We start from the raw sequence: 27,726 nt of genomic DNA, 5'->3' as shown, positions 1-27,726 counted from the left end.
CACGTTGGATTTTATGTACACATCTCTCAGCATCTCAAAGGTTTGGAGCAGAAATGATGTTAAGCTAATGGGTCTATAGTCTTGGGAATGACGTGACCGATCTTCCCCGCCTTTGGTAGGAAAGCTACACGAGCAGTTTTCCAAGAGTGTGGTACATTATTCAGTCTTATGCACCCATCGAATATTCTTTTAAGCCATTCCACGACCGCTCTACTTCGAAGTGTGAGTGCTGTCTGCTGGCTCTTCTAAACCATCTCCCGATAGGAAATGTTTTTCGAAAAGCACCTCAAGAGATTCCTCACTATTACGTGACTATTTCCCGTTCTCTTTCTTTATTAGTCCCTGGACTATATTTCCCCTTGCTAGGACTTTTTTCAATCGTGCTGTTTCGCTGGAGAACTATATGTTCGTACAGAAACTTTTCCATGAAATTCTCTTCGCCCTGGAAATTTCACAGAAATCAAAAGGGCAAATCTTTTTTAAAAGCCGAATGTCAAGTGAATATTACAGTGAATTCCTTGATTTTAGTGTCATGTATGTTGCTTATTTTTAAAACCAAGGCGAATTCAGTATGGATTCACCTCGCTTAAAACCTTTAACACCTTTGAGAAATTTAAGAAAGAAAACAAAGATAAATTCGCTCCGTTGTTGTTTCTGTAATGGAAAAATTGGGAAATGATCACATAATATTCATGGTGATTAAACTGAATTGTATAATTTACTTAAATTTGATCAAATATTAATATCAATAAAATATTTTGTTTTAAATATCCGCACAGCTTTTGAAATACTAGAACCCGCAGCTTTTATTTTGAGTGTTTCCCAACGGATTTAAGTTTAAAAATTTAACTTATTAAGACTCTGGATTCAACCAACTTTTCGGCTCTGCTTTATCTCGCTGATTGACACTTTGAACGACTTAACAAGCTGGCAAATGGAAGTGAAATTCACCAGCTGCTTCAGCAAAACGATTACGTATAAGATGACCACTAATTACTTCGGCTACCTCATGGGGACGGTCCTCGTGAACAGCATGTCCACATCGTGCTAGAACTTGCATTTGAAAGCGGCCTTTTTAGAGAAAAATATGCATTATTATATAAGTTATTTAACAAAATAAAAACAAAAAATTTTTATATTGCAACATTCTACTCGAACTCATACAAACTTGTATATATGTATGTACCTCTTAACCGTAGAACTCTCAAAACTTGTAAACTAAAAAAATTGATACTTGGCGCGATTTACGTCGGAGGAGAATTAGGCCAAGTTTCTTTTCCTATTTGCGTCGTGCTCATTTTTATTTTTTCTACAAATTGGCGGAAATACACTGTTGTTATTGTGTTAACAGTGCTTCGCCCCATTCAATGTTGTTGTTGTTGTTGTAGCGATAAGGTTGCTTCCCGAAGGCTTTGGGGAGTGTTATAGATGTGATGGTCCTTTGCCGGATACAGATCCGGTACGCTCCGGGACCATAACACTATTAAGGTGGGTTGCGCTACACAGCCCCTTGAATCTGGTATTTTAGTCGCCTCTTACGACAGGCATACCTACCGCGGGTATATTTTGATCCCCTGACCCGCTGGGGTCGCCCCATTCAATGAGCACGATCACTTACAAATTGTCATCAAAGTCCTCTAACGGGAGTCCAAGGAAACTGGCAGTTTCAACAGGGGCGAACCATAGGGAGATTGGTGTTACAGGCGTAAGTTCCACATTACAATTGAAAAAATGATTGGTGGTATGTGGGTGGTGGTATATTGGTAGTATGCTTTCTTCTTCTGCAATAGTAGGATATTGTATATTGATAACAGGGTTCACCGGGCGCGCCCTGGCAAAGGCGTTTACCAAATCTGTGTGGATTTTGCTTAGGTCCTCCTTATGCTTGTCTGGATCAAACGGCTGTGTTGGCAGGAGCTTGTCTCAGTGCTTATGAAGATGTTCCCTTAATCCCCGTGGAGGTGAGGTTAGATCAAGCAGTTGTTTGCTAAGGTGTCCTGGTTTTTGACAGTTTAGCAAAAATGCTTTTTCAGCATTTCGTTGCACTCTTTAATGTTGAGCTTTTTGGCCTCACCGCCTACATAGGTGTTCAGGGTTTAGTAGGAAACATCCCGTGGCAATTCTGATTGCAGCATTTTGACAGGCCTGCATCCTTTTCCAGGCGACCAAACTGTTGTTGTTGTTGTTGTTGTAGCGATTAGTTACTCCCCGAAGGCTTTGGGGAGTGTTATCGATGTGATGGTCCTTTGTCGGATACAGATCCGATACGCTCCGGTAACACAGCACCATTAAGGTGCTGGCCCGACCATCTCGGGAACGATTTATATGGCCACATTAAACCTTCAGGCCATCCCTCCCTCCCCACCCCCAAGTTCCATGAGGAGCTTGGGGTCGCCAGAGCCTCGTCTGTTAGTGAAACGGGATTCGCCGCTCGAAGGTGAGGTTGACAATTGGGTTGGAGAAGCTATATATTGCGCTACACAACCCCTTGAATCCCAGGCGACCAAACTGATGACGCGTAGCACATGAGCGGCCGGCAAGCTACTTGAGCATTTTGTTGCGGCTTTGTACTTTAGATACAATTTCGGTTTCTCAGCTGGCATCCGGAGCACATAGTGTGCGGGACTAGAAGTGCATGACTCCTTCTTACACGAATGCGTGTGTCGGAAAAGAAGGGTGCGACGATGGTAAAAGCTTGTGCTCGGCATTGCTATTGTTCATGCCGCGTAGATTGTAGTGATGGGTTGGAGCGACCGCGTTAGCTGAAGGCACCGTTTGTCGCGAGCGAAAGCGGACAACTGGTGTGCCATGCATGTTTCTAAATTTTGATGTTGCTTTACTCGGGACTTGATCCCAGGACCTTCTTTGTGGTAGACGGAGCGTGCTCCGCTCACACATATTTCATGAGATTTTCGAAGTACTTACGAGTTTGAGTGAGTTCTTATTCTATGTATTATACCCACCTTGCATCTGGCCAACAGTTAATGTTTTATCCAAGCCGTCAATGCTGGCTAATAACAATTGTTGGGGAACACGCAAATTTAAGAACTTTTCACTTAATCCAGTAAACCAGCCTACCCAATACTTTTCTGATTTCGACAAGTCAATACGCCAAGTATACCTTTAAAAATAATTAGTTTTGCACATTTTTGTTAATGAATTAGTGTATAATGCTTTAGGTACAAAATGATTTGCAGATATGAAGACATAGCAATGTTTACTGTTTGATTCAAATATGTTTGAGTACGCAGTCCCCTGTCGCTCATGTGCGAGTTTAAGTTTATTTCAATCCTTCCTTTCTTAATTTTAAGGCGTCTCAAATGCATGCTATTTTTAAAATTATCCGCCTTTTAAACATTTTATAATACATCTTATCGTACGCACCATTTATAAAAACAAAATACATCAAAAGGAATTTACGGCGTTGTTAAACACAACACATAATTCTATAGCTAATAAATTGGAATTAACAGAGCTAAGGTACTAGTTTCGGAGAATATCGGATCTTTATCCGACCAACTGCTACTCAAAAACTGATATATCCCTGCCAAAATCGTTGGATCTCGTTGTTGTTGTTGGATCATGCGGTCCACTTGTGTCATACTGGAGTACTCCATGGATTACTCTGATGTAATGCTGAGCTGGAGTATATGGTCCAGTCCTAGGACATCGCAAATCCCACAGCGGGCTAGGGGGTCAGAATATACCCGCGGTAGGTATGCCTGTAGTAAGAGGCGACTAAAATACCAGATTCAAGGGGCTGTGTAGCGCAATCCTTTAGGTTGCCAGCGCAATATACAGCTTCTTTAAACCCAATTGCCAACCTCACCTATCCGCGGCGAATCCTGTCACACTAACAGACGAGGCTCTGGCGACCCCAAGCTCCTCATGGAAATTGGGGGGTGGGGAGGAAGGGATGGCCTGTAGGTTTAATGTGGCCATACAAATCGTTCCCGAGATGGTCGGGATAGCACCTTAATGGTGCTGTGTTACCGGAGCGTACCGCATCTGTATCCGGCAAAGGACCATCACAGCGATAACACTCCCCAAAGCCTTCGGGGAGCAACCTTATCGCTACAACAACAACAACAGGACTTCGCAATGTTAATTGGACCATATTTTTTGTATGAATTGTTGTTAATTTTGGTGCACTCGCTTGGCCCATAGCGAGTGCTCCATACATGCATGCATGGAGTACTCGCGATTTTTGCAGGGACATCAAATAATTGAAAAGTAAATATTTTATTCGTCTAGGGTCACTCATTTCTGCAAATCGCTTCAAATATTTATGTACCTTTTTTGTGATTCATCATTTGGCAAAGATGGTTTTTTGAAATCGGACGAGTCCAAACTGCTGTCATTCTCGCTTCCAGATGCAGTAGTCGTTGAAGTTGTGGGGGCTCCTCCATTATCATTTCCCATTTCTTCATCTTCGGAAATACTGAAAGGATGTGTAAAGCTACTTGGTGAAGTGCCATCATCGGCTTCGTCTTCTGGCAGAGGTAACTCATTAGTGGCTAGCAGCTTCGTTGTGCAACTGAATTTAAAAATTTTATCACAACCATATTAAATATCAATTGTTTGAAATTTTTTTACTTAATAATTTGTCCCGGCATTGAGACTTTTGCGCTATCTACATTGCGTATTTGGCCACTTCGTATGCACCATTCAATAGCATTTGGTATACTTTTAAAATGGGTGGGTCGTGAACGTAGAAAGCTTTGCATACTGGCTAAAGCTTCCATTGCAGTGCCTTCGACCACATCAATGACAGTAATGCCAATTATACTTGAGATGATTGCCTTGTGTGCAAAATGAACAGCTATAGCGCCGCCCATAGAGTGACCAACGAGGTAGATTGGCGGAATATCATCCGGGTAAAGTTTAAGCACAAGATCGCCTATATCTCTATCAAGTAAACTCAAAATTACTACCGGATATTATGATCAATGTCAAATCGTAGGTATCTTACTCTGCGAGGGTATCTGAAGAAAGGTCATCTTCTTGTTCTGTTTTGGTGTCGCCATGTCCACGCAAATCTATTGCAAGACACTGGCAATGAATAATGCGAGTTATTTCCACCTGAATAAACGTAAAATTAATATCCAAATTAAATAGACAACATAACTATATCCTTACGCAAAAGTGTGACCATGTCAAACCAGAATATCCACCCCCATGAAGAAGCAGCAGAATTGGACCAGGTTTTTGTGGTTGTTTTGTGCGGTAAATACGAAAAGTACGTTTTTTATCCAGAATTACATCTTCTTTTTCAGCAAAGAAATCACTCCAAAGTGTCGGTTTGAAATCTCGGATGCGAGACTTTTTGAATGAGTCGCTACAGTGTATATTTTATATAAAAACAAATCACTGAATTATTTAAATCGAACCTGACATACCTTCTGCCAATGCGTCCGCCAGGAATAGTAGGTGGTAGACGATTTTTGAGAATGGACCGCTGCAAATTTGACATTTTTGTTTCCTTTTCTTTGCGATCTATAGATTGAGATTGGTTGGACTAAAAGCAACCAACACAGTAGAAAATATAGTATATTGTTGGCGATTTGGCGACTCGATTTGATTATAGAAAAGAACGCCTTCTGAGGCGCCTCTTCAGGTTTGTTTTTACAAACTTTTATAATTACTTATTTTGAGAATATTAGAAATAAACAGATATAACTTACAATTTTTTGGTGAATTTTTAATTGCACCTTTCAATGATTTCGCAGAGTTTGCAACTGTGTTCGTTTTTCTCATTATATTCCATATTTTGGACATGCCGGAACGATACAAGGTGGCAGCATTATGACATACCTACACACATAAATAAAAATTCCATGTACTTCGTTTTTTTAAATGCGATGGACAAATGTCAAAATCGTCTGCGCCGGATGTTTTGTATCAAATGAAATAAAACAAGTTTATAATCAGCTGTCCCGTGCTGCCACCTTGTATCGTTCAGCCAAGATCATTGTGAATTCATACAAGTGGCGTATTTTTTTTTTTTTTTATTTATTTATCAGTCTACAAATTGAACAATTATACAGACCAAATATACCGACTGTTTGATAAAAACTTTCACGACAGTAAACAGCCTCGATCAACTGTTTAATCGCTGTTCGATTACTTAAATTAATTGCTCAATACTATTTTTCAAAAATTTTTGTAGACGTCTGGTTTATTGCATTATTTACATATTTTAAAATGTTTGCTTAACTGGTTCCTCAGATTTTATCTGTTAACTAGATTTTAGAAATGAATAGAAATATGTATGTAGTCTGATTTTCAGTATTAAAAGAAAAGCCGATTTGAGACACAAATGGGCAATTTATGGCAGTTCCATTTAATAACCCTGAGCAAAAAACAAACCTATCTTCCATTCTCTGGCTATTCGCGACAGCAAGTCTCCGTGTCAGCTATTATTTGACAGGTAGGTATGGCAATGGAAGAATAGAAAGATTCTTCACTTGTATGAATTCACAATGGCCAGATTTTGGGTATAAAACAGAACAATATCCGTTACCGCCGCATCAGTAACCTCACTAACAAAAACCTTTTCAAATTCACATCCACCACGTCAATGTTTCGTGCTACGACTCATAAGATTTTATTCCGATTTAGCCCAACTTTCCGGTAATCTGGCCGCACTGCAGTCCTGGAATGAAACCATGGCGGAACGATACAAGATGGCAACATGGTGACATACCTACCCACAAAAGGCTCCATTACTGATACTTAGCATAGACTTGACTTGGCTTGCGAACTGTCACTTACAGTTCTGTTAAATGAACATTACATGTTACTGATTACTCAAAACTTAACTTGACTTAGAAGTCTGTTGAATTTTGATTTTCTATGTAAGTTCTAAGTGACGTTTACATTTTGAGATGCCATTTGTTTGTTTCCATTTCATTTTGACATTTTGTCATACAAATTGACATTTATTTAAAAATAAATTTCAACGCTGATTATGATGCCAGATTTTATGCGCCAAGTGGAGTATAATCGTGGCTAAGTTGCCAAGTTTACGCCAAGTCAAGTCAAGTCTATGCTAAGTATCAGTAACGGGGGCTAAATAAACATTCCATGTACTTTGTTTTTGTAAATTCGATGGACAAATGTCAAAAACGTACTGCACCATATGTTGATGTATCAAATAAAAAAGTTTATAATGAGCTGTCCCATGCTGCCACCTTGTATCGTCCCGCCACGAATGAAACGCAGTTTCGACTTAGTAATGACCAGTGGTGCCGTAGCCCAAAGCTGTATTCGCCTAAAGTAAAGCAATAAAGTCCAACAATAATTAATTACCAGTTTCCTTACAAAAAGGCCATCGAAGCTTGACCCCGCGTTCCAACGTACAGTGATCCAGATCCCGATAAAAATGTAATACTGTTTTCACACAGAAACTTAATGATCTCACTTCACCTGCTAATGGAATCGTAAATTTTTTGCTTTCACACAGAAGTAACTGCTCGATTAGTATGAAGGATGAGACAGACAATCATGGCGGAACGATACAAGGTGGGAGCATGGTGACATACCTACAAACAAACAAAAATTCCATGTACTTGTAATTTCGATGGACAAATGTCAAAATCGTACTGCGCCGGTAGTTGATGTATCAAATAAAATAAAAAAGGTTATAATCAGCTGTTCGATACGGCCACCTTTGTATCGTTCCGCCATGCAGACAATGACATTTGCTTTGACAAATGACATTTTTAAGCGGAAGCTGAACGCTGCCAACAGAGTTGCATTGTGCTTTTGACTTCATTAGGCATTCGATTAGCTACTAATGAAATAATAATAGATTCGAATTTTGAAGGGAAGATTGAGCTCAATAAGCGTCTTAATGTAGAAAATTGCCTTTATTATTCAATAAGCCGTCTGTGTGAAAATAGTATAACATTGAACTGCAGCAACAATCCTCCTGTGCCAGATACCGATACAAATTGAACATACAAATGCAACAATAAATTGATTAATGTGGATCACATTATTGTTGCATTGACATGTTAAATTTCTATAGTTATCTGCATCATGCTTCATTGCACGCCAAATGTCATCCATATCGCTGAATTTGTTGTTGCATTTGAATGTTAAATTTCTATTGGGATCTCGATCACTTTCCCTTGGAACGCGAAAGGAGTGATTTGAGAGCTTTTACATTGACTCCATTCGCATCTCGACACCAATCCATTACAAGAAAGTGCACTGACGTAATAGATTAAATAATAGTACCACAAAAAACAAGCTAAAAATATCACAAATACAAAGCAGTTTCTGGTAGAATTGTCTGCTTGGCTTTAAAAATCTATCGGAAACTGATTATTATAACTCTGTTATAGCACTGGAATTACGATACATCGTTTAACCATTCTGTTCTTTCGGAGTTTGTTTTAGTTAGAAAATGTCAAAAGCGTCTGGTGATGCAACCTTAAGCAGCTGGCATTTTCATAAAAATTAGGAAAGCGCAAAAAATTACAAACATATTCCACAAACAATAAGTCTCTTAGCAAGACGTATCCAAAACAAAAAATAAAATATACAAAAAGTTATATATATTTATATATAAGTTATATATAAATATTTTTGGGTTATGGATATAGCGAAAACCCGAAAAGCAATTGGTTGGTTATGATATGGTTATAGATTTAGCGTTATGGTATGGCTCCATTAATCGATTACATAGATTTCCATAAGGTTGCACTAATCACACACTCAAGTTTGCGTATTGCGCATGTAAACAAAAGATTAGCTGTTTTTTATGGACAATTTTTACGTAATTTTCCTTTAGCTCTTGTTTTTTTTTCTCTTTCTTTCATTTGCTCAAGCAGTCAAGTGTGGCGTAGATGCGCAGAACGAAGCAATTTTGAACACGTGAATGAGCAATCTTCACCATTAATTGGCCCTTAAAAAGGGAAAAGAAAGATGTCACTAACACCAATTTCGGCCAGAATTATTATTTCGCCTTACGATACTCATCCAAATTTCATTGAAGTCTGTATCTGCAGCTGTCTCATGCAATTTACTCTATCTTCCAAGAATGATCTACATATATTTGCTTTCAGTTTTGATGTATTTTTTGTGAAGTCAAGTCAGGCAGCAACCACAAAAATTGTGAACCAGGGCTGCCAGACCCCTCTTTACAGCGGCATTTTTCGGTTAATTGCATATTCTTCATTTTGAAAACTTCAGTGTTTCGTTTTCGCTTGAAGAAGTTTGTTGTGCTGTGTGTTGCGTGTCATATCACCTCTCGTATATTGTTAAATTAGATCTTGATATCGAGAAAGAAAACATTTCTTATCATAAACTATAACTATACCATAAATGTTTTATGTCGTTTGTGTAGTATATTTCTTGTCGAAATAGATATTGAAATGAAAATAATAGCTTCAACAAAGCCAACAAAGAAAAAAGGGTGCAAAAAGCACCAAAAGCAAAGTGCATCAGCCATCAGAAAATGGTAGAGTGGTTTGTTTGTGTGAGTGAAGTTTGAGATAGAAGTGCACTGGAAAGGTGGCAAAAGTATATGCAAGCAAAAGGAGGGCTTGCTAAAATGTGCAAAGAAAGGGAATAAGGTGTTTGTGTTAAAACGAATGCAGAGAACATTTTTGGTTGCGGGAATTTCCTTGAAATATAATAAAGTTGCCAAAGTTAATTCATCATATGCATAAGTTTACCTTGCAAAAACAACACGGACCTTACGCTTCCAAAGTCTTATTTCACAGCGCACATGAGTAGCCAACAACAAAATAAACAGTGAGTTTTGTATTAATGTGTGTGCGGCTTTGGTAAAGATCGCCAAATTTTACCATTCACTACTTCAAATCGAGATAATTTCTAAATAAAGCTTATTGTTATCAAGAGAACAGGTGGTGCACACCTTGGAAATATTACATACATATATTGTAACAATCTTCTCATGGAGCTGTGGTGCATTCCATGAAGAACAAATACCAAACCAAGAACAGTGAAGTTAACAGTCCAACAATTTAAGATTGGAGAAGCATTTTTAGGACTAAACTACATTTACGGAGGAGAAAAAAGGTAATTAGATCCTAGGGTTGGATTTTATATAAGGTGCCATGATTTTCAACTTTTGTTGATTTGTAGGGGTAGAGTGGGTGGTAAAAATCACAAAATTATCATCCGCAGCTCTAGGAAACTCTTAGTTTATGAAATATAAGCTTTTTAATTTCCAAATTTAGTAAAATTTCAACTTAAGTCATGCACTTAAAGTTCGGGTCGCACATGTCGATAGCGGTATCAAAAGACGCGTATTTGCGTCAAGATTCAGAATCCGAGAGCAGAAATTTTATATCGTTTAAAAGTTATTCGCGGAAAACACGTCGGTACTATTGTCGCTTTTTTTCGTTGTTGCAATTAAACAAACGAAAGCAACTGAAGGTGGTGAATAGTGTTACCAGCTCCGCAACAATATCTTTTTATCTTGGTAGAACATTATAAGGTGGTGGCACGTCGACATAAATGCAAGCAAACATACCCTATCAATGTATTTTGATTTTGTAAAACTCTTCGACGGGTTTGTTTGGAGGTGAGTTTTTATGTTAGTTTTCTTGTTGTCGGTGTCGGATCGGTTAAGGGTAATTTTTTTAAAGTGCGCCCGAAGGCCGCCTACGCAGAAGGGTGTACTACGCAGAAGGACATCACCGTGGCGGTAGCCACGGTTACACCACACACCCGGACTTGGAATGGTGTAGGTCAGGGTTATTTTTTATAAGCGCGGGCGAAGGCCGCCTATGCAGAAAGGTGTTCTACGCAGGATTACTGTGCATGGCCACCAAACAAGAGCTTTTTTCAAATTTTTAGTAAATAAAGACTAAAAAATGTAAAGATATATATACAGGTGTTATACGCAGAATAACTGTGCATGGCGTAGCCGGTTTTGGATCGGCTAAGGGTTGTCTTTTTAAAATGCTGCCGAAGGCCGCGTTCGCAGAAGGGTGTACTACGTAGAAGGACATCACCGTGTTTTTTTTAATTTTTTTTTAAGCACGGGCGAAGGCCGCCTATGCAGAAAGGTGTTCTACGCAGAATTACTGTGCATGGCCACCAAAACAGAGCTTTTTCCAAATTTTTAGTAAATAAAGACTAAACAATTTAAAGATATATATACAGGCGTTATACGCAGAATTACTGTGCATGGCGTAGCCGGTGTTGGATCGGCTAAGGGTTGTTTTTTTAAAGTGCGGCCTAAGGCTGCCTACGCAATAGGGTGTGCTACGCAGAAGGACATCACCGTGGCGGTAGCTACGGTTATACCACACACCCGGACTTGGCATGGCGTAGCCCAGGGTTATTTTTTATAAGCGCGGGCGAAGTCCGCCTATGCAGAAAGGTGTTCTACGCAGAATTACTGTGCATGGCCACCAAAAAAGAGCTTTTTTCAAATTTTTAGTAAATAAAGACTAAAAAATTTAAAGATATATATACAGGTGTTATACGCAGAATTACTGTGCATAGGGTAACCGGTGTTGGATCGGCTAAGGGTTGTTTTTTTAAAGTGCGGCCGAAGGCCGCCTACGCAGAAGGACATCACCGTGGCGGTAGCCACGGTTATACCACACACCCGGACTTGGCATGGAGTAGCCCAGGGTTATTTTTTATAAGCGCAGCAGAAAGGTGTTATACGCAGAATTACTGTGCATGGCCACCAAAAAAGAGCTTTTTTCAAATTTTTGGTAAATAAAGACTAAAAAATTTAAAGATATATATACATCAGATAAAATTTATTTTTATAAGTTATTTTTCGATTTTTTAATTTTTGAAATCCATCCACACTGTAGTTTCGAAGAATTTTGATTTGAAAAATTCATAATTTCGCCTTTTGACATGTCGATAGCGGTATCAAAAGACGCGTATTTGCGTCAAGATTCAGAATCCGAGAGCAGAAATTTTATATCGTCGCGGAAAACACGTCGGTGCTATTGTCGCTTTTTTTCGTTGTTGCAACTAAACAAACGAAAACAAATGAAGGTGGTGAATAGTGTTACCAGCTCCGCAACAATATCTTTTTATCTTGGTAGAACATTATAAGGTGGTGGCACGTCGACATAAATGCAAGCAAACATACCCTATCAATGTATTTTGATTTTGTAAAACTCTTGGACGGGTTTGTTTGGAGGTGAGTTTTTATGTTACTTTTCTTGTTGTCGGTGTCGGATCGGTTAAGGGTAATTTTTTTAAAGTGCGCCCGAAGGCCGCCTACGCAGAAGGGTGTACTACGCAGAAGGACATCACCGTGTTTATTTTTTATTTTTTTTTTAAGCACGGGCGAAGGCCGCCTATGCAGAAAGGTGTTCTACGCAGAATTACTGTGCATGGCCACCAAAACAGAGCTTTTTCCAAATTTTTAGTAAATAAAGACTAAACAATTTAAAGATATATATACAGGCGTTATACGCAGAATTACTGTGCATGGCGTAGCCGGTGTTGGATCGGCTAAGGGTTGTTTTTTTAAAGTGCGGCCTAAGTCCGCCTACGCAAAAGGGTGTACTACGCAGAAGGACATCACCGTGGCGGTAGCTACGGTTATACCACACACCCGGACTTGGCATGGTGTAGGCCAGGGTTATTTTTTATAAGCGCGGGCGAAGGCCGCCTATGCAGAAAGGTGTTCTACGCAGAATTACTGTGCATGGCCCCAAACAAGAGCTTTTTTCAAATTTTTAGTAAATAAAGACTAAAAAATTCAAAGATATATATACAGGTGTTATACGCAGAATTACTGTGCATGGCGTAGCCGGTGTTGGATCGGCTAAGGGTTGTCTTTTTAAAATGCTGCCGAAGGCCGCCTTCGCAGAAGGGTGTACTACGTAGAAGGACATCACCGTGTTTATTTTTTATTTTTTTTTAAGCACGGGCGAAGGCCGCCTATGCAGAAAGGTTTTCTACGCAGAATTACTGTGCATGGCCACCAAAACAGAGCTTTTTCCAAATTTTTAGTAAATAAAGACTAAACAATTTAAAGATATATATACAGGCGTTATACGCAGAATTACTGTGCATGGCGTAGCCGGTGTTGGATCGGCTAAGGGTTGTTTTTTTAAAGTGCGGCCGAAGGCCGCCTACGCAGAAGGACATCACCGTGGCGGTAGCCACGGTTATACCACACACCCGGACTTGGCATGGAGTAGCCCAGGGTTATTTTTTATAAGCGCAGCAGAAAGGTGTTATACGCAGAATTACTGTGCATGGCCACCAAAAAAGAGCTTTTTTCAAATTTTTGGTAAATAAAGACTAAAAAATTTAAAGATATATATACATCAGATAAAATTTATTTTTATAAGTTATTTTTCGATTTTTTAATTTTTGAAATCCATCCACACTGTAGTTCGAAGAATTTTGATTTGAAAAATTCATAATTTCGCCTTTTGACATGGAATTACCCCCAAAGTTTTCATTTGCACCAAAATAGAAATATACCGTTGGAATCAGCATAAAAATCTCTGTAAAGTCCAATTTGTTATTTTTTTTTTTGATAATTGTTTGTATTCTGCACTTAAGCCCCTTTTTCTAAGTTCTTATCATAAAAATTTTAATATTTACTTAAAAATCTCGCGTTCCGGTAAACTAAATACATTAATTTCAAATTATTCAGAGAATTACAAAAACAAAATACATTGATAGTGTGTGTTTGTTTGCATTTATGTCGACGTGCCACCACCTTATAATTTTCTACCTAGATAACGGTTTCACCACCAATACTTAGCTAAGTCGCAAATTAGCCTACCTGCCAGCTGGCTTATTCTCGACTTTCAACAGTGTTGCTGTAGTACAAATTTTGAGTCGAATTAAATGGCAGTATTCATACTTATTTCATTATGCAAATATAGCAACCCCGCTATTGTATGTATTCACTGGGTGGCGTGTGATTAAAACGTAGCTAAAAATACTACTATGAATAAAACAGCTGATAGGGTTTTTGTATGTAAAATGGGTTTAGTAGCTAAGTTGGTGAAACCAAAAAAAAACTTAGCCACAAATCTGGGCTAACTTAAGTTGCAACTAAGTTTTAGCCTAAGTCGAGTTGGTGAAATCGGCCTTAAGAGTTTTCTAGAGTTGCGGACGATAATTTTGTGATTTTTAGGACCCCCTCCACCCCTCGAAAAAAAAAGTTGGAAAATAGTGACACCTTATTCAAAATATTCCCCCACCAAAGATATTTGACCTTTGAAATTTTGCATATATGTAAGTTCTCAGAGAATTTTCCACCGATATATAATCAGCAATTTTCAATTACCAGATGTTTTAAATAGTACCAATGAATGAAAAAGGAAAACGGAACTTTTTCATTCAACTCCGTATATTTATTTCACGAAAAAACAGAAAAATGGGACAAAATCGCGCGATTTCATAAAAAATAGAAACTTTGGATAAAAACTCCACCAAAAGCTATTTAGGTTGGGAGCGAGTTGACCTAAATCATGGCTCAATTATATATGGTTGGCTCATCTCATCAACTGATTTTATTTATTTCATTGCATAGTCGATGGGATTGTCAAAAGGAGATGGCAAACTCAAAATGAAACCAACACATTGGCAACATTTTCTTACACATACAAAAACTGCTAAGTTTTAAGCCGAAGTCATTGGTGCCGTATGTCGTATCGCTGTATCCGTATCGCTAACGTAATCAGCTGTTTATCGTTACGACGGTAAACCAAAACCCAATTGGTTGGCTACGATACGGTTACGACCTTAGCGGCACCAATAATCGATTGCATTGCTTCTCATAAGGTTGGTCGAATCAGCTGTTATAAGGTTACCGATACGGTTACCGATAAAGCACCAATGTCTCCAGCTTTATGTTTACATTCCATACCATTCCTACCAACACCAATACACAAATTTTGACAATTTGAACAGACATATTTTGTTATTGTACAGATGAGCCAATCATATAGTTGAACCATGACCTAAATATAGAATTTTTACGAGCCTACTTTTCAACCTAAATTCAAACGTCAAGTTTCAAAAACAAAAATATTCTTGATTTTTCGTTTTATTTTGTTTTCAATATTGTATGTATGTATGTATATGCCAGAGCTGTAAAACTGTGCAATCATTTGATATTTTAAATCATTGATTTAAGAATGCTTTCTCTTAATTCATTCATTCTTTGCTAAGGAATGTGGCTTAAAAGTCAACCCATTCTTCATTCAGTAGTGGAAAAAAATAATGCACTCCTGTACTCATTCGAAGAAAGAATGAAGTAATTGAATGAAACACAAACATTTTTGAACACAGAATAAGCATTCAAATGAATGCAGCCTTTGCTGAGTGTGCACACACTTTTCTAGTACCAATCAATTACGAAAAATGTCGTACAGGCGCAAAACCCGCTCAAATATCACATGGTTGCATTTAATTAAAGCGACTTCAAAATACTTATAACCACAAATATTTAATTATTGTCCGTGATGGCGTACGAAGAAGTTAACTGGAAAAGTATTCATATTGAAATTTTCCTAAAAATGTAATAATAAAAAAAGCAAATTACAAATATTTCAACATCTCTGTTCCGAAAATTGTCATCGTTCTAAATGAGTGTTGCCAATGTGCCATATAAAAGGCTTGCATTAAAAAGTACTAGCTACATTTGCACGTCCTCAATTGATGATTAAACAATTGAAGAAAAGGCAATACATTATAAAAGCTCTTAAGTTCCTCCATATATTCTTCCTAGCGGTATATGGTCAAATACTGTATCTATACTGGTTTGTGAGTTAATTGCAATAGCAATATCCTATTTTCTAAGAAAATATTCTTCTAAACACAATAGTTTGTAATTACAGCCATTTAAAGAAGGCTCTATAGGTAGTTGTAGCTTTTTTTAAACATGGAAATTAACTTTGAATAAAAATCTGCTCAAGTAAGATAGAATTCAACCAAAACAATTTCAATCTTTTACCAATGCCGTGCAAATAGGCAGAGAGACTATTCTCAACCACTCGGGTCCTATATTTATATTCCGTCCAACACTGTTAAAATATCAGCTGTAAAAAAACCGTAGTCCGATGGAGCCAGTCAATAAGAGTTTCTCCCAATGGAAAATTTTTTTTGTGGCACATATGAAGGAAAACGGGGAAGGTGAATCAGGTGAATAGAAAAAGCCGGAATCACCGTAGGACGATGCCATGGAAATAGACATATGTTTATAGAAATTCTCGAATTATGAAGCTCCAAGGAAATCGCCGATGGACTTATGCACTTTGATGTATTTAAATGACTTAGGTTAGCTTAGGTTGCAAGGGCTGAGCTGGACACTATGGTAACAGCTCACTACTTAGGCCACCAATGGGCCCATTGTAATACCCTATACGGTCTCAAAGAGGACCCCTACCCTGCCTAAAGCGGGTCTAACCACCTCGTGGAAATTATAAATTTTGCTAGAGCCTTTACTTCATAGCTAGAGATCTCAGCGAGGTCCAAGGATGGCCAACCTACGCCTACTAAGCGCTGGACAAAGACAGAGAAGGTGCTGGACACTCTCTTCCTCTTCTGTACATCTGCAGCTGCGACAATAGTCGAAGGTCGTTACCCCCATTCTAGCACCATGCGTGCCTATTAAGCATTCAAGGGGTTGTGTAGCGCAATATATAGCTTCTCCAACCCAATTGTCAACCTCACCTTCGAGCGGCGAATCCCGTTTCACTAACAGACGAGGCTCTGGCGACCCCAAGCTCCTCATGGAACTAGGGGGTGGGGAGGGAGGGATGGCCTGAAGGTTTAATGTGGCCATATAAATCGTTCCCGAGATGGTCGGGCCAGCACCTTAATACTGCTGTGTTACCGGAGCCTATCGGATCTGTATCCGACAAAGGACCATCACATCGATAACACTCCCCAAAGCCTTCGGGGAGTAACCTAATCGCTACAACAACAACAACAACAACATTAAGCAATGCCCTGTTAGAACCCTTATCAAGGACGATGTTGTTGTTGTTGTAGCGATAAGGGTGCTCCCCGAAGGCTTTGGAAGTCTTATCGATCTGATGGTCCTTTGTCGGATACAGATCCGGTAAGCTCCGGTACCATAGCACCATTAAGGCGCTAGCCCGACCATCTCGGGAACGACTTATGTGACCACATTAAACCTTCAGGTCATTCCCTCCCTCCCCACCCCCAAGTTCCATGAGAAGCTTGGGGTCGCCAGAGCCTTGTCTGTTAGTGAAACAGGGTTCGCCACGCATAGGTGAGGTGGACAATTGGGTTTGGAGAAGCTATATATTGCGCTGGCAACCTGAAGGGTTGCGCTACACAGCCCCTTGAATCTGGTATTTTAGTCGCCTCTTACGACAGGCATACCTACCGCGGGTTTATTCTGACCCCTAACCCGCTGGGGGGTTAGATAGAACTGATTTGTTTAAAATCAGAAGCGCTTCTGTGCGCCCCTCGTCATATGAGGGCCAGGTTTGCCTGGATGTCTCACACGATGACATGGCTGACCATAGTCCATTTACAATTCTTATAGAGCTTGTGTTCACACGAAGCCTGAAAGTGGCCATGGGTATACCTACCGAATCATTTCCCGGAAGGATATTTATTTAAATGACTTAAACTCAAGTATTTTTTTTTGTTTCATTATCGACAAAAACTATCCAAAATTTATTCTATTTGGTCAATTCACAATATGTTTTTACAAAATCCATTTTATAACAATAGCAAAATAAGTATTAACATTTTGACATATAGCAAGAAAGCAATAAAATGTCTTTGCGAAGTTTCAGCTAAATTCCACTATATCTTCATGCCTTGTGAATACTTTATATAATCAAGAGCCCTATGGTTTTATGTAAGCGAGTTATCCGCGATATTTACCTAAAAAGGAAACCAATCAACTCACAAGAGCCTAACATTTTTTGATCTCACACGATTAATTAAAAAAATCAACCCAATTACGAAGTATACAAAATCTGCTATGAAGTACTATTTCTTGTATGTCTTATGTTCGGACACCATGAAAATGATTTAAGACTCCTGGTTTATAATTAACTGCTTGTTCGTTTGTTTTCGAAATGGTACCGTCGCAATATACCAGTAAATGCTTCTTTCTTTTCAGTTGCTCTTAAACAAACATAATAATTCATATTCAATAATTATAAGCCGGCTTGAAGCTCATGAATTCTTAAATATTAAACTACTTGAATAATTAGAAGGGACTATTTTTGCTATTGACCAATTTTACGCCTTTTTCGCACCCAACTCCTAAATTGATTTAACATATCTGATGGCAATGAAAGTATACAAAAAATAACCTTGGGGAAAAAGTATTTAGTACTGAATGGAAACAAAAGTGTGCATTCATTTCAAATTTACATTAAAGATTGGGAATGGTTCTTACATTCACACTCTATATTGAATTATATTTTACCATTCAATAACCTACACTTTAGCTTCGAGTTAAAGTATTTTAAGCCATTCAGGAATGGAGATTTATAATATGCAACCAAAAAATCACAAATTTTTAAAAGAATGCTGGGAGAATGCACACTCAATTGATTCAATCTTTATACAGCTCTGGGATATGCAAATAAATGGCTTTGTTCAAGTAGTTAAAGTAAAATATAGATCATGGATAGGGGGTTGATAAGCGCAATATAACGCTTTATAGCTTCAAAGCTTCCGCAACCGAATAATCAGCCTCACCTACGCTAGGGGAATCCTGTTACAAATATGAATCTATCATACACATATTTAGCAGGCGAGGCTCTGGTGAGGAGCCTTCCATTAGGAATTTAGCCTAACGTAACCCTATACGATACATTGTTATCGATTAATGGTGCCTTAACGCAAAAATAGTGAAAATTTCATAAAAATTAAGAAAACGCAAAAAACTACAAACGTATTCCACAGAAAATAAGTCTCTTAGTCATAACGTATCCAAAACAATGAATAAAATCTACAAAAAGTTATTAAATACACCCAGTCAAATATTTTTAGGTTATGGATATGGCGAAAAACCAAAAACCAATTGGTTGGCTACGATACGATTACGACCTTAGCGTTACGATATGGCACCAATAATCGATTACATTGATTCCCATAAGGTTGGTCGAATCAGCTGTTATAAGGTTACCGATAACGCACCAATGCCTGCAGCTTTACGGCGGTTCCACGGGGCGCGGACACATGAACAGGATTAGCCTGGTTTCATTGGGCCACTTGAAACCAGATTAAACAGCTGATCGAACCAACCTTATGGAAATCAATGTAATCGATTAAAGGGCCAATTAATGGTGACTTATAACCATAAAGTTATAAACATTTGACATCGCATTGTATAAGAAAAAATAAAATTAAAATATCAGGCTAAACATAAGAGTATAGCAGTATGTAAAGCAGCAAACGAACGAGCAAACGAATTGTTTGCGTTTTCTTAATTTTTATGAAATTCACACGATTTTTCGGTTAAGGCACCAATAACTGATGCCAATTTGATATGGATAAGTAAAAATATGGTTATGACTATGGCGTTATGACTATGTCAACTTTAACCACCATCAACATCGGTACACTCTCCAAAGCCTTCGGGGAGCGTCTTTATCGTTAATACAACAACAACAACAAGCAAATCCAATGGTAAATAAGTACCCATACACATCTATATATAAGCACGAATTATCGGCCAGAGAGATATACTCACGGCTCGCGCTGATATGTGTAGTGTCCAGAAATATTTTGATGTAGCAACTCATAAGTCATAAACGGCGCCGAAGAGAATTCTAGAGGAGACTAATAATGAGCTGTTTATGATATAATAAATAATAAAATAAATGTAAGGCGCGATAACCTCCGAAGAGATTTTAGGCCGAGCTTCTCTCCCAATTTATGTCGTGCTCCTTTTTAAATTTTTCCTACAAATTTGCTTGCCTGGATCTACATGTTTTATGCCGACTCCGAACGGCATCTGCAAGGCTGATGAGTTTGCACTGAGAAGCTTTTCCTGGCAGAAATACACTCGGAGTGCTTGCCAAATCACTGCCGAGGGGCGACCCCGCTTAGAAAAACTTTCTTCTAATTGAAAAAGCTTGGTTCTAGTAGGCCGAGCACGCTACCACCACCACACGGCGGCCGTCATATATGACTCCTATTTAGAGCCACCTTATGGATCCGAAATTGATACAGATAAATATCAGGATATGGCGCTAGGTGAATGGCAATTGTCATAGTTTTTTTTTCATTTAAACGAGAGATGAGAAAGTGAACCTTGGTGCGGAAATAGTTTTATATAACTGGAGACAGTGTGTGTGGATATAAATGTTTTAAATATCAAATTTAGTCTTAAAATTAATTTTCAATAACTTTTTTTACTCTAACCTTTTTGAATTAGGTTGAAAAAGCTTGTTTTGGAAAAGCTGTCAAACGATTTGGGATTTACCTCTGCTCTTATTAATAGCAAAAATAACGGTAGCGTAGGTCGTCTTTAATTAATGAAGCTAATTCAAATGCCAATTTATATGTGTTCTTATTCTATCGTGGCAAAACAAACGCTCGAAAGTTGTTATTTTAAATTTTGCAAGTCGTCCTTTATTTCATATTTATTATGCAGTATTAGAAACTAGTTTTAAATATATCCAACAATTCAGTTTTTACTTTTTTGAAATTGTTAAGGAATTATTCTACAATGAAGATTGTCCCACCCGCGACAAGTACGCAGAAACAGTTGTTAGAAATTTGCAGGCATTCCTTATAAGCCTTATAATCCTCATACATATATCAACTAACTTTGTCCAGTAGAAGTTTTAATCAACATACAACATCTACATATATGTTAGGTTTCTTCATGGCCTTGAATCTGAGCCTTAGAAAACAAAAAATCTTAGAATTTCTTGTAATTCAAAGTTTCTTTAACCCGCAACTAAAGTTTGCGGTTAATTTGTCCGATAAAAATTGTTTTTGTGAACAAAATTTGTGTTTACAGGCCAAATAAAATTTAAAATTCAGATGTGAAAATGGCTGAATAAAACTAGAAAAATCCCAAGTTTTAAGAAAACCCCCACGCTTGATTGAAAAAAACTATTTCTAAGGGTAAACAATTTTCATATGAACTTATTTTGCTTAATTCCAATAGCTGTTTTCATCCAATAATGGGAATGGTTATCTCTGCTTTACTTGCTTGACAACTACATACTAGCTACCAACAATTTTTGAAGATAAAGATGTTGCATGCGCGAACTTCAGTGGAAAGCAGCGGAGCTACACAAAATTTTAGTAGGTCACTTCCACCACACCACAAACTTTAACACAATTTTTAACATAATTTAAGCACACAAAATACACTGATTGGTGTTTAAGAGAGTAAAAATGTTAATTCTGAACACATTAGCTGAATAAAAACTGTACAAATATTTGTCAAATAACAAATACAGACAGTGGTAGTTTAATAAATTCTGCTGTGGTAAGTGGTGAATGTGACCTACTAGAATTTTGTGAAGCTTGCTTCACACTATTTTTCGGCCCTGCAACATCTCTATCTTAAAATTGTCTCTGTAGCTATTAGATTCTGTCGGAAAAGGTAAGTAAGGAAAGCGGACTGCTAACTGTAAAAAAGTCGACTCAGTTATTTTGCTTCTAGCAAGAATCAAAAATGTAAATAATTGGCAACTGGGCACAATGCTGGTTGGAGATGTAATAAGGAAAGCAGTCCTGTTGAAATGTGAACAAAAAATATGTAAACAGAGGCCGAATCGTTACATACGATCCGTGATCGAATGCCGGGTTTTAAATCACTATAGCTCCGAAATGGTGCATTGTATTAATGAAATATGTGAACTAGGGGCTAGAGGTTTCCGCCGATCACTTTATCGGCGGCGGCGGCGGCGGCGTGGTCGGCGTTCATGCTTTAAAAACCTTTTCTATTTAAAAAAATAATATTTAGGAAAGGTTTTGTTTGTACGTATTTAAGGGAATCAACGTTTTGGTAATTTCGGAAAGATCCGTGGTTTCAAATTTTCAGGTGTAGCTCCTTACGGAGGGACTGTCCCTCGTTCACTTACTCCAGAGAGGATTCGAACCTAACCCCGGTCTTTGGAATTGGTACTGCTGCGTCTGCTGAAAAGAAATACAGATACATAAAATGGTCACACTTTTGTCTGCATATCTCGTGCAAAGCGTAGTTTCACCTGGGGTTAACTCCTAATAATTGTCGCGAACACAATTTTTTTAAATTATTTGTGGCTCCTTGGCGGTAACGCACAAAGGCGGCTTACGGTTGCTATTAATGGTGTATTAAGACTTATGACTCTTGTGGCACAGGGCGCCTCCAGTTTTTTTGGCTGTGAGAGCTACAATTCCCGATGTGCGAACAGTAGAAATCGCGACCACCAGTCGCTACCACGCCTCCTGACCCTCACACCATATGTCAGCACAGAAGCCAAGGGACTGCGACTTCGAACTCATACCTTCCTCGACGTTACTTTCCTAGAAGCTCTAGGTGTAGCACCGAAGACTTTCTAACGGATGTTTTTGTCGCGCTATTCTGCCGAGCTACACTAGAGAAACACTTTGAAATGTTAGGGAGTGACTATTCGGCCAAGGATGCCGACCTCAAAATCATAAGCACCTCTCTGAAGTTGGCAAGACAACTTTTACGTGGAAACAAATTACTTATTGGGAAAATTGCCTTGAATTTGCCGTAATTTATCCGTGAAACAAAAAAATTTGCCGTCGCCATATTTTAGAAAATACAGAAATTCAGAAAACCACCTTAGAGACCAGTTAGCAAAATAATTCTTGCACACGAATTTGCCGTAAATTTGCCGTAGATAAGTGGCATCTAATCTAATCTAATCTAATCTAATCTAATATATATTATAAATGGGAAAGTTTGGATGTTTAGATGTTTGGATGTTTGGATGTTTGTCCAGACGTTTGTCTTTGTGACTCAATCACGCAAGAACGGCTGGACCGATTTGGATGAAGTTTTGTACACATATAGCCAATAGTCTAGAAGGATCTACTAGCTATATATTTTTCAAAAGGGGCGTGGTCTCCGCCCCCTAGGAACAGTTATAATTTAATTATTATATTTTTTTGTCTTTGCGACTGAATCACGCCAGAACGGCTTCACGGATTTTGATGAAATTTGGGACAGAGATAATAAGCTACTAGCGAAATTTTTTTCGAACATGGAAAGGGGGTCCCACGACCCCTTCGAATAATTACTTTTTAACAATTTTTACACATTATAACTTTACGTATACTGACCTTCACCAATATTACAAACTCAATGGGTGAAATAAGTCGAGGGCTTACAAAGTGAGCAGTCGGGGTAATTGCGGGACTTTTTCTCGACTAATACGGGATCATTTGGGGTGGCTTCCGGCATCATTGCTAGATGGTTTTCGGGATCCGTCCGGGATCCCGTCAGGGTCATTTCGGTACTATTTGGGGATCATTTGGGGTACCTACCGGCTTCATTTCTAGATGGTTTTCGGGATCCGTCCGGGATCCCGTCAGGGTCATTTCGGGACTATTTCGGTATCATTTGGGGTACCTTCCGGCTTCATTTCTAGATGGTTTTCTGGATCCGTCCGGGATCCCGTCGTGGTTATTTCGGGACTTTTTCTCGACTAATAAAGGATCATTTAAGGTAGCTTCCGTCATCATTGCTAGATGGTTTTCGGGATCCGTCCGGGATCCCGTCTTGGTCATTTCGGGAATTTTTCTCGACTTATACGGGATCATTTGGGGACCCTTTCGGCATCATATCTGGATGCTTTTCGGGATCCGTCCGGGAACCCGTCAGGGTCATTTCGGGACTTTTTCTCGACTAAAACGGGATCATTTGGGGACGCTTTCGCCATCATTTCTGGATGGTTTTCGGGATCCGTCCGGGATCCCGTCGGGGTCATTTCGGGAATATTTCGGGATCATTTGGGGTACCTTCCGGCATCATTTCTAGATGGTTTTCGGGATCCGTCCGGGATCCTGTCAGGGTCATTTCGGTACTATTTCGGGATCATTTGAGATACCTTCCGGCACCATTTCTAGATGGTTTATGGGATCCGTTCGGGATCCCGTCAGGTTCATTACGTAACTATTTCGGGATCCTTTGGGGTACCTTCCGGCATCATTTCTATATGGTTTTGAGGATCCGTCCGGGATCCCGTCGGGGTCATTTCGGGAATTTTTCTCGACTAATACGGGATCATTTGGGGACGCTTTCGGCATCATATCTGGATGCTTTTCGGGATCCGTCCGGGAACCCGTCAGGGTCATTTCGGGACTTTTTCTCGACTAAAACGGGATCATTTGGGGACGCTTTCGGCATCATTTCTGGATGGTTTTCGGGATCCGTCCGGGATCCCGTTGGGGTCATTTCGGGAATATTTCGGAATCATTTGGGGTACCTTCCGGCATCATTTCTAGATGGTTTTCGGGATCCGTCAGGGATCCCGTCGGGGTCATTTCGGGACTTTTTCTCGACTAATACGGGATCATTTGGGGACCTTTTCGGCATCATTTCTGTATGGTTTTCGGGATCCGTTCGGGATCCCTTCAGGGTCATTTTGGGAATTTTTCTCGACTAATACGGGTTCCTTTGAGGTACCTTCCGGCATCATTTCTAGATGGTTTTTGGGATCCATCAGGGATCCCGTCGGGGTCATTTCTGGACTTTTTCTCGACTAATACGGGATCATTTGGGGTAGCTTCCGGCATCATTGCTAGATGGTTTTAGGGATCCGTCCGGGATTCCGTCTTGGTCATTTCGGGACATTTTCTCGACTTATACTGGATCATTTGGGGACCCTTTCGGCATCATCTCTGGATGCTTTTCGGGATCCGTCCGGGAACCCGTCGGGGTCATTTTGGGAATTTTTCTCGACTAATACGGGTTCCTTTGAGGTACCTTCCGGCATCATTTCTAGATGGTTTTTGGGATCCATCAGGGATCCCGTCGGGGTCATTTCTGGACTTTTTCTCGACTAATACGGGATCATTTGGGGTAGCTTCCGGCATCATTGCTAGATGGTTTTAGGGATCCGTCCGGGATTCCGTCTTGGTCATTTCGGGACTTTTTCTCGACTTATACTGGATCATTTGGGGACCCTTTCGGCATCATCTCTGGATGCTTTTCGGGATCCGTCCGGGAACCCGTCGGGGTCATTTCGGGACTTTTTCTCGACTAATACGGGATCATTTGGGGACGCTTTCGGCCTCATTTCTGGATGGTTTTCGGGATCCGTCCGGGATCCCGTCGGGGTCATTTCGGGACTATTTCGGGATCATTTGGGGTACCTTCCGGCATCATTTCTAGATGGTTTTCGGGATCCGTCCGGGATCCCGTCCGGGTCATTTGGGGACTTTTTCTCGACTAATACGGGATCATTTGGGGACGCTTTGGGCATCACTTCTGGATGGTTTTCGGGATCAGTCCGGGATCCCGTCTTGGTCATTTCGGGACTTTTTCTCGACTTATACGGGATCATTTCGGGACCTTTTCGGCAGCATTTCTGTATGGTTTTCGGGATCCCTTCAGGGTAATTTTGGGACTTTTTCTCGACTAATGCGGGTTCATTTGAGGTACCTTCCGGCATCATTGCTAGATGGTTTTCGGGATCCGTCCAGGATCCAATCAGGGTCATTTCGGGACTATTTCGGGATCATTGGGTTACCTTCCGGCTTCATTTCTAGACGGTTTTCTAGATCCGTCCGGGATCCCGTCGGGGTAATTGCGGGACTTTTTCTCGACTAATACGGGATCATTTGGGGTGGCTTCCGGCATCATTGCTAGATGGTTTTCGGGATCCGTCCGGGATCCCGTCAGGGTCATTTCGGTACTATTTGGGGATCATTTGGGGTACCTACCGGCTTCATTTCTAGATGGTTTTCGGGATCCGTCCGGGATCCCGTCAGGGTCATTTAGGGACTATTTCGGTATCATTTGGGGTACCTTCCGGCTTCATTTCTAGATGGTTTTCTGGATCCGTCCGGGATCCCGTCGTGGTTATTTCGGGACTTCTTCTCGACTAATAAAGGATCATTTAAGGTAGCTTCCGTCATCATTGCTAGATGGTTTTCGGGATCCGTCCGGGATCCCGTCTTGGTCATTTCGGGAATTTTTCTCGACTTATACGGGATCATTTGGGGACCCTTTCGGCATCATATCTGGATGCTTTTCGGGATCCGTCCGGGAACCCGTCAGGGTCATTTCGGGACTTTTTCTCGACTAAAACGGGATCATTTGGGGACGCTTTCGGCATCATTTCTGGATGGTTTTCGGGATCCGTCCGGGATCCCGTCGGGGTCATTTCGGGAATATTTCGGGATCATTTGGGGTACCTTCCGGCATCATTTCTAGATGGTTTTCGGGATCCGTCCGGGATCCTGTCAGGGTCATTTCGGTACTATTTCGGGATCATTTGAGATACCTTCCGGCACCATTTCTAGATGGTTTATGGGATCCGTTCGGGATCCCGTCAGGTTCATTACGTAACTATTTCGGGATCCTTTGGGGTACCTTCCGGCATCATTTCTATATGGTTTTGAGGTTCCGTCCGGGATCCCGTCGGGGTCATTTCGGGAATTTTTCTCGACTAATACGGGATCATTTGGGGACGCTTTCGGCATCATTTCTGGATGGTTTTCGGGATCCGTCCGGGATCCCGTCTTGGTCATTTCGGGACTTTTTCTCGACTTATACGGGATCATTTGACCTGGACTCGCTATACAAATGGTTATGCCTTAGAAAACTGAAATTAAATGTCGAAAAAACTAAGTTCATGACATTTTGTAAAAACACCAATATCATAAGTAACAATAGTTTAAATAATATTACGCTGAAGGTAAAAAACATGGAAATCCAAAGAGTAGACAAAATTAAGTATTTAGGAGTTTTGATTGATGATAATCTAAATTTTGGAGAGCATGTAACTTATCTGGAAAAGAAAATTGCACAGAAAATAGGCTTCATGTATAGAACATGTAAACATATCAGTCAAAGTCATAAAATATTGGTATATCGTTCAATTATTGAACCACACTTTATTTATTGTCCTACTATTCTGCTATTAAGTAATGATATATATATTAAGAAACTTCAAATACAGCAAAACAAGGCAATGCGATTTATTTTAAAATGTCCTCCAAGAACGCCAAAAATTGTAATGCTCAATAGATTAAACTGGCTTAGTATTAAACAGTCAGTTAGTTATTTCACATTGAAATTTATACACCAACTTAGGTTAGGAATGTTACCGAATTACCTGAGTAGTAAAATACATTATAATCATGAAATCCACAATTATGGAACAAGAAATTGCAATAATATAAGACTGCCTAGAATAAGAACTGAGTTCGCCAAAAGGTCTCTTGAATATTTAGGGTATAAAATGTATAATGAGTTACCTTCTGATTTGAAAGACTGTGAAAATATTAGTAAGTTCAAAGAAAAATTGTTTTTATATTGTACGTCACTAAATGTGACATGAGTATTTATGTTTAATTTCTTATTTTAACCTAAACTAGGTCTTAAAGACCGTAATAATAAATAAATAAATAAATAAATTTGTGGACCCTTTCGGCATCATATCTGGATGCTTTTCGGGATCCGTCCGGGAACCCGTCGGGGTCATTTCGGGACTTTTTCTCGACTAATACGGGATCATTTGGGGACGCTTTCGGCATCATTTCTGGATGGTTTTCGGGATCTGTCCGGGATCCCGTCGGGGCCATTTCGGGACTATTTCGGGA

The 27,726-nt window shown here is 39.6% G+C and overlaps 1 protein-coding gene across 3 annotated transcripts; it reads right to left on the bottom strand.

Annotated features, from left to right (window-relative positions):
* Positions 1 to 636: 636 nt before the first annotated feature.
* On the bottom strand, positions 637 to 5,838 carry LOC137251903 (protein phosphatase methylesterase 1). 3 transcript variants are annotated; one of them, XM_067786885.1, is made up of 8 exons: positions 5,685 to 5,838; positions 5,400 to 5,518; positions 5,140 to 5,338; positions 4,973 to 5,082; positions 4,597 to 4,908; positions 4,295 to 4,537; positions 2,964 to 3,121; positions 637 to 1,071 (listed from the first exon to the last, which is right to left on the bottom strand). In XM_067786885.1, the coding sequence occupies exons 2-8, from the start codon at positions 5,471 to 5,473 to the stop codon at positions 920 to 922; spliced, it is 1,248 nt and encodes a 415-aa protein (XP_067642986.1). In that variant the 5' UTR covers positions 5,474 to 5,518; positions 5,685 to 5,838; the 3' UTR covers positions 637 to 919. The 3 variants fall into 3 exon arrangements, with proteins under 3 accessions (XP_067642986.1, XP_067642987.1, XP_067642985.1); XM_067786886.1 differs by having other exon boundaries at positions 5,400 to 5,611; positions 5,685 to 5,799; XM_067786884.1 differs by having other exon boundaries at positions 5,400 to 5,761.
* Between the last annotated feature and the right edge of the window lie 21,888 nt (positions 5,839 to 27,726).

This window comes from Eurosta solidaginis, chromosome 5 (genome assembly GCF_040869045.1).
Source record: "Eurosta solidaginis isolate ZX-2024a chromosome 5, ASM4086904v1, whole genome shotgun sequence".
In the NCBI taxonomy this organism is placed as follows: domain Eukaryota; kingdom Metazoa; phylum Arthropoda; class Insecta; order Diptera; family Tephritidae; genus Eurosta; species Eurosta solidaginis.
This window is presented reverse-complemented; position numbering and strand designations above follow the sequence as displayed.

What these genes read in the sequence shown, in the direction of transcription:
- LOC137251903 (XM_067786885.1), bottom strand. Translation starts at nt 5,473, where the DNA reads ATGTCAAATTTGCAGCGGTCCATTCTCAAAAATCGTCTACCACCTACT. An exon ending in TCTTCAGATACCCTCGCAGA is followed by an intron (nt 4,909 to 4,972) that starts GTAAGATACCTA and finishes TTTACTTGATAG; the next exon opens with AGATATAGGCGATCTTGTGC. An exon ending in AACTGTTGGCCAGATGCAAG is followed by an intron (nt 1,072 to 2,963) that starts GTGGGTATAATA and finishes TTCTCTAAAAAG; the next exon opens with GCCGCTTTCAAATGCAAGTT.